General features: G+C 35.7%; 1 protein-coding gene and 1 long non-coding RNA gene across 2 annotated transcripts in view; both read left to right on the plus strand.

Moving 5' to 3' along the window:
• Positions 1 to 1,893, plus strand: part of Plscr4 (phospholipid scramblase 4) — a 36,843-nt gene extending 34,950 nt beyond the window's left edge. The window contains exon 9 of the mRNA XM_023713065.1: positions 390 to 1,893. Within this exon, the coding sequence (XP_023568833.1) occupies positions 390 to 443 (54 nt within the window). The 3' untranslated portion in view covers positions 444 to 1,893. The remainder of the gene's footprint in view (positions 1 to 389) is intronic.
• Positions 1,894 to 1,895: 2 nt separating this feature from the next.
• LOC111816214 overlaps positions 1,896 to 7,421 on the plus strand; it is a 19,114-nt gene continuing 13,588 nt past the window's right edge. Inside the window, exon 1 of the long non-coding RNA XR_002820666.1 lies at positions 1,896 to 2,142. This is a non-coding gene — a long non-coding RNA (uncharacterized LOC111816214). The remainder of the gene's footprint in view (positions 2,143 to 7,421) is intronic.

The raw sequence follows: 7,421 nt of genomic DNA on the forward strand, positions 1-7,421 counted from the left end.
TTATTTTATTTTTAGTGTGTGGCCAGCTCAGCCCACCAGGGGGCGGGGTTGGCTGGCATGTGGTGCTGGGGGATTGAACTGCGGTCCCTGTGCTTTGCTTAGCTGAGCTTGTTCTAAATAGATGCTTTAGACCACTGAGCCATCTTACCAGCCCTTTCTTCCTTTAATGATGACATTTTATTAATTCTTACTCAAGGTAGAAAGCTTTGTCTGCTCTACATCTCCAAATTTGTAATTACACACCCTGCTCCATGTCATCCTCATGAAGATTTCATTGCATTTATTTATTTTGACTAGAATAGAAAATTCTCGTGTATATGAAGAATAATATTGTGTGCCTTCTATGTACCTGGCCGTCTAGCTACATATAATTTACTTTCCAATTTCAGGACTTCATGTACTTCGAAAGCTCTCCACCACAGCAACATTCATCAAGAAGATAGAGGAGTATGGAAAATGTCAATTACATTCCAATTTTAGTGCATTTGCTGCCAAAGCAAGCATTGGATTGCCAATTACGATAGCAAAGGGAAGTGTTGCATTAGGTTTAGAGTCAACGCTCAATTTTGGCAAGTACATTACTGTAGTCTTCATTTTATTTGGGAGGTGGTGCTTAGCTTTGACAGACCCGCTGAAGTTTAAGTGGAAAGCCACAACCAGACCTAAGTTTCCACTGATTAGCTGTCCACGCGGTAGATTAGGGCTTTGTGTTGAAAAACCATGACACATTGGCCAAGTAAACTTAACACAAAATTAGTTCTTAAACACTACACACATGTGGTAATAAAAAGAATAATCAGAGTTATCACATTAATAGGTAGTGAAATGAAGGATTATTGTTTGGCCCAAGCAACATGGTTTCTATCTATAGTCCTTTCCCCTCCTCTGTTTTCTATCAACATGTCCTGTGATAGAAGACAAATTGATTCCAGGAGAAAGAGAAGAATTTTTGCTTTTGGAATCAAAAGAGAGAAATAGTACCTTGTGTTATACAAGAAAAACTTTTATATGCACATATTTCAGAACTTCACTCTACAAACTTTGCCAAAGTTTTGACGGAAAACCTGATTTCATTACAAAATAAGACATGTATCCTTTTAGTGCGGTATTTAAATTTTTCTCAGGTTTCCTCAGGGCATGGCATGAATAAACAGCAGCTGCTTATACACAAGGCTGAATCAGACTACCAGGCAAGTGTCCAACCTGAGCCACAACCAGCTGAAGTCTCAGCATTGTAGGGACATCAGTGCCCTGTAAGAACCACACACTTAATACAGTTATATATGATACATTTACACACAATGCATTCATCTTTACTGGTCACATATGAAATATATGTGTAGCCAAATCTCTGACTTCCTATAGTCAATTGATTTTTTTTTTTTAATTTTCTTTCCAAGTTAACTGGTGACCACCAGGCTGTTTTACAGGCAAGATATTAAGCTGTTCTTTAGTTTGAAATGTGTTTTAATGTAGCAGTTGATAAAAGCAAAAGCTACAAATTATGGCAATGCTTCGTTGCTTTTTGTTTACACGTTTAGAAAATAATAAACCCCAGCAGATACGCTGCTGTGTCATCTAGTTTATTGCTGAGAATTATGTGAGATCAAAAGTTATCAGTTGTGCTTGCTTGTATTAACTCATTTAAAACATAGTGTGTAAGTGAATGTACTTTAACTGGCCGTACTGCACATTAGCATCCTATGTAGATATAGCCTGTGTTCTTTAGACACAGCTAGTAATTAGATTGGAATGTATTCTTTTACAGCTAATTAAATTTTTAAAAAGCCTGAGTGTTCTTAAGGGGGCTATTTTGAGAAAAGAGACTTGGACCACAGATCTTTTTAAAATGAAAGAAAGGTGCTTCCTTTTTAAATTATGCTAATCTTTTTATGACAAAAGTTTTTTATTTAGTTATTTGTAATATTATTTTTACATGCTGCTACTGGCTTCTTTTTAAAACAATGTAAAAGCTGCTGCTCTCTAAAGTAAATGCCTTATATTTGAAAATATAACCTTAATAAGATGTATTTCTTATAATGATGCTTTTGACATTTTATATAGAAAAGTTGAGATTGAGAAAGTTTTTAAACTTTCTATTTTTATCTGCTCATAGTCCTATATTTGAAGATTTGCATAACAGTATAAGAAAGAATGTTTTAAATTTGTTTGATATTTTTGTGATATTAATGTGCCTCCTATGGTTACTAGACTTCTTTAGAAATTATACCATGTAATACATTTTGGAATTTAATTCACAATATAATTCCTGTACTTTAAATGCTATTTCATTGTGTAATATTTCAAGTCACTGATAAACAGAAGCTATCCTTCAAAGTTTGTGTATTCTTATTTTCTTTATGTGTTCAGGCTTTTAAATAAATTAGTATGGTGAATAATAAAGTACTTTTTATATGTGGAGTTTTAATATGTTTTCCAAAGGTACTTCTAAAATAAATTTTTATTAGTTATTACCCTCATTCAAGGTCCTTATTTTCTGAAAGCAATTTACTATAGTGTTGAGTAGTAATACCTGGAACTCCTATATAACAAGTTATTTATAAGTGCTAATAAAATTATTTAAGATACATTAACTGTAATTTTGTTTTTATTTTTTAAAATTTTTTATCATTGTATGAATATACCATATTTTATTTATTTACAGATGACAAAGTTTTGATTGTGTCTGAATTTTAAAAAACTCTACTGCTGTAAATTCCTAATTGGTTGATCTTTCAAATTATCTAGTTAATTTTTGTATTAGGGTTTCACTAGAGGAACAGATATAGTACAAAGAACAGATATAACACAAGATCTACAAATGTATAAGAAATTACAAGATTAACTTATGACAACCAGCTGCAGAGTTGGATGAGGAAGCGTGCAGAGGGCGTCTGCACACCCGGGACTGAAGGGTTGAGTCCCGAGGTCTGAAGCTCACTGCAGTGCTCCTTGTGAGTCTCTTATCAGTTGGCCAATGGGTTTGTGATGGAAGGCTGAAGAATCTGCAATGGAAGCTGAAGAATCGAAGCCAGAGGCTGAAGAGTCTGCGCTGGAAGCCAGGAGATAGAGTCCAAGCTGACTGCAAATACTGAAGTTCCTCCAAAAGAGTGGAAGGCTGAATCCTTCCTCAAGCCCCTTATATAACCTTAGTGTGTTGAGCCACCCTGGGGCGGGGCCCCCATGGCCCAGGGTATGGAACCACGCAGGTAATCCAGCCAAGCTGATGCAATGTATCAACCACTACAACTTTCTTCCTAAAGGCTTTTGGGAACATGGGTCTCTATATTGGTATAGCACAATGTCATAATTTCTTATAAACAATGACTTTGTGAAGTCATTTTCTTTTTTTAAAAAAAAATATTTCTATTGAGAAATAGTAATGAGACAGTTTCACAACTGATTATTAGTACATTTTCAATAATACGTTGCATATTGTTATCTTAGTGGTTATTCATTGTACAAGATGCAGACCTGATATTCTGTCTCAAATACTATTAGAACAAACCTCTCTATTCATTGAATTAAGAGAATGGAGCTTTATATGTATCCTAGCTATTTTGAGTATACAGACACAAAAATGTTCATTCATTTGTATTCCCCTTTTTTGGTTAGTTTTGTCAGAGAAGGGCATTACATTGTCATTTAGATACTCTAGGTGCATGAATTCAGCAACATATCCCAATATAGTCCAATAGTCCATAATAGTAGTGGGTTTTCCATAAAACTGTCAAGGTCCGAAGTTGTTGACTTGAGCATTTTACAGCTCATCATATTAATATGGCTTTACTTTTGTACTTCATTTGCATACTTTTCTGCTGGATGGTTAAGACCAAGAAAGAGCAAGACCTATATAAGAAGAAATGTAACTTTTGTATCTGATAAGGTCAGTCAAATCCCCTCAGAATTTAACCTGAAACCCCGAATCTCAGTTTGTAGAACCTTTATCAGTGTCAGCCATATGAATGAGTCACAGCCATTGCTTGACCAATTTGCTCTCTGTGAAAGCTTGAGAGAATGTTTCTCTTCACGTGACTCTCCTTAGACACACTCTACATTATCAATCACTTTCCTCTGTGGCCCTAAAATCTCCTTGATCAGAAAATTTGGGACACAATTGAGTTACAGGATGTTACAGTACAGGTTCTCCTATTTCCTGAGTCCTTACTGACCTTGAAATGCTAGAGCCAAAATGTTGGCTGTTCTTGTAACTCTTCTTTTTCTTTAATTTTTGGTCTGCAATCTTAAGTTGTTAACCCTACAGAAGAGAAGCTTAATGATTTTATTGCATAGCATAGGCAGTTGAGCTTAACCTCACTACCTGTCTGAATATCAAACATCTTAGGTATAACATGGAACAGGTATTTTCCATCAAGTATTGATATGTTAAACTTTGAGTCCCTCCAGAATATGAAGAAAAAAGACTAAAAAGATAAAAAATTATTTAAAAATAAGAATAAGTGTTTACATATTTTTACACAGAAATTTAGAAATCTAAAAATATACAACCTTGTAGCAGGACAATCCTGTGACTTTTTTGTCTCATGTTTTCAATTATTACCCCCCTTTTTTTTAAACCTTTACTTGAGAGACAGTATGGCCATAATTGATATGTCATGTCAAGCAGTATATAATTAAACCAGAATGACAGGCATTCCAAGCATGACTCTACTGTTACACATTGCTTTCTTCAGTGCAGTTGCTTCATTCACATGTATCCACATATATAGGCAAGGTGAGAGACCTATCAATTAACTGCTATTTTCAAAAACATGCTGAACATTCTCAGGACCATTGCCTTTCCCATCTTGTGCATATAAATATGTGACTTTGCCCCTGTCATGTTTTCTAGCTTTTCTCTTTACTCTTCATTAACTAATCCTCAAATTCTCACTTTCCTTTTAATTGTGTTATGACTTTCTATTTTTATTTCTTCCTTTGAGTCCTTATACTAGGGAGACTATACGATATTTATACATGTGGGTCTGGTTTATTTCACTCATGAGTATATCTTCAAGTGGCATCCACTTATATATAAAGGCTTCAAGTTTCTAATTCTTTATAGCTGAGTAATATTCCATTGTATAAAAATACCACATCTTTTTCATCCATTCCTCAGGTAATGGGCATTGTGGTTGTTTCCAAGATTTGGCTATCACAAATTGTGCTGCTATAAATATAGGTACACATATATCCCTATGATATGATGTTTTCAGTTCCTCTGGGAAAATTCCCAGTAGGGGGTTAGCTGGTTTGAATGGGATTTCCACTCCTAGTTTTTTAAGGAGTCTGCACACTGATTTCCATAACGGTTGCACCAGTCTACACTCCCACCAGCAGTGGAGAAGGGTTCCTTTTTCCCCACAGCCTCGCCAACATTTGTTGTTGGTTGATTTGTTTATGATAGCCATTCTTTCTGGGGTGAGATGGTATCTCAGTGTTGTCTTAATTTGCATTTCATGGGTGGCTAGTGATGTGGAGCATTTTTCCATATATTTATTCACTTCTTTAATTTCGTCCTCTGAGAAGTGTATATAATTTTAATAATATGACACTACACAGGAAAGCTGCTAAGATTTATAACTGTGTTAGTCAAGATACATTTTAAAACACTATTTTCTCTTTCTTTTTGTTCTTTTTTTGCTCTTTTTTTTTTGACAGAGTCTTGCTTTGTAGTCCAGGTTGCCCTCAAATTTGAGGTAATTCTCCCAACTCAGCTTCTGAAGTGCTGAGATTACAGGTGTATACTACCATGCCCTGCTTGAAACACCTAAGTGAGTACTGATCTACTTTTGGAATTCCATAGCAATTCCACAGGAGTGGAACACAATGAATTGTGTTCCTTCAAGTTCTTGTTTCTTGAAGTTTTCTAAGTAACATATATGAATTTCATGCAAAAACTCAAAAAATTTCCATCTTCAACATAAATGAATTAAAACATTTTTCTTAGTGACCAGATTTTCCAGACACTATACAAAAGTAGGTGACCAAAATAGTAATAGCTGGATTTTCCAACCACCTAGGTGTTAAACTCCAGTATAAAACAAATGGTGATTCTAGAGTATTGAATATTGCTGCTGTTGGGGAAGCTGGCTTCTTCTCAGTCCTTCTACCCCTGTGTTCAAGATTTAATATAATCTCTACTGAAAGATGCAACAATGGAAAACCCCTGGGTCTGGATTTAATAAACTAATGTCAAATTCAGCTGCGGGGCTAGTTACAGCACATGTTTAAGATGGATCCTTTCCAGTAACTTCATCATGCATTTTCTATTTGCCTTTAGGCTTTCTAAATTGTAAATCCTAGAAAATAGAAGTGCACAATGAAACATCTGAATACAGTCAACGTGAGACAGCATGATATGCTGTATAATACTTAATGTGGCCAATAATACATTTGACAGGCATTTGTTTGGCATTTGCTAAATGAATACATGAGGGATGTATCTTTGAAATATTTAGTGTAGTATCCAGTACAAATGTTTACCATCCTTTCCATTGTTTTTCATTTTATCAGTAAGCACTTAATTGAGCACCTACTAAATTAAACATTTCTGAAAGGCAGAAGGAAATACACAGATAAAAAAAATGGATAGCTTCACTCTGAAGGACATGCAGAACACACCCTGTTAAGAACTATGATAGATATTTGCCGCTGGGGTGTTGGTACATTCTCAAGAAGTCGCATCACAGGCATGGTTTCAGGTGCTATATAATATATTCTTATCATACTTAATAAAACGGGTAAGGCAGAATGATCATGTTATTGCCAAGGAAACTTTCTGGCAATGGGGGAGCTAAGATGCATTTTATTACCATGCCTGCAAGCAGAATACATGGTGAATGCAATGGAAAAGGTCAGCTTTGCAGGTTTCAGCAAGCAGGGCAGGCATTGCTTGCTCATTGCAGTAAGACATAAGCCTAAGATGGTGTCTGGTTCATTTAAGGTTTATTAAGCCTGAGTAGGTGCCGAATAAATGAACGAAACTCCTACTCTGCCCATGACACTGTGCTAGTATTCAAGGAGACTGACTGAGTACAAAGTCTTCTGTCCTTCAGCAAGGGTGACACAATATATTACTATACCTCAGTGCTAAGTAACTATTGTGTAAAGCAAATACACACTTTTTGTTTGAGAAATGCTCATTACCAAGTTCCACAACAACACCATGAGGTAAAGGCCAATTCCATTTTTCAGAGAAACAATATACTTCATCAAGAGGTGGTAGTACCCAAAACAAGGATGCTAAGCAGTTTCTTTCCCCAGCTGTAACATAATTAAGGTAAAGGAAAGAAGTATATAAAAGGGGACAAACTTGAGAGCTCCTAGGAGAGGTGGGGCAAGTGGAATTTAGGTAACAGCAGAGCCTAGAGTGCTGCCAGTCTAACAGCTCCAACCACCAAGCTAAGACCAGTTGTCCC

This window comes from Octodon degus, unplaced genomic scaffold (genome assembly GCF_000260255.1).
Source record: "Octodon degus isolate 3935 unplaced genomic scaffold, OctDeg1.0 scaffold00028, whole genome shotgun sequence".
Taxonomy (NCBI): domain Eukaryota; kingdom Metazoa; phylum Chordata; class Mammalia; order Rodentia; family Octodontidae; genus Octodon; species Octodon degus.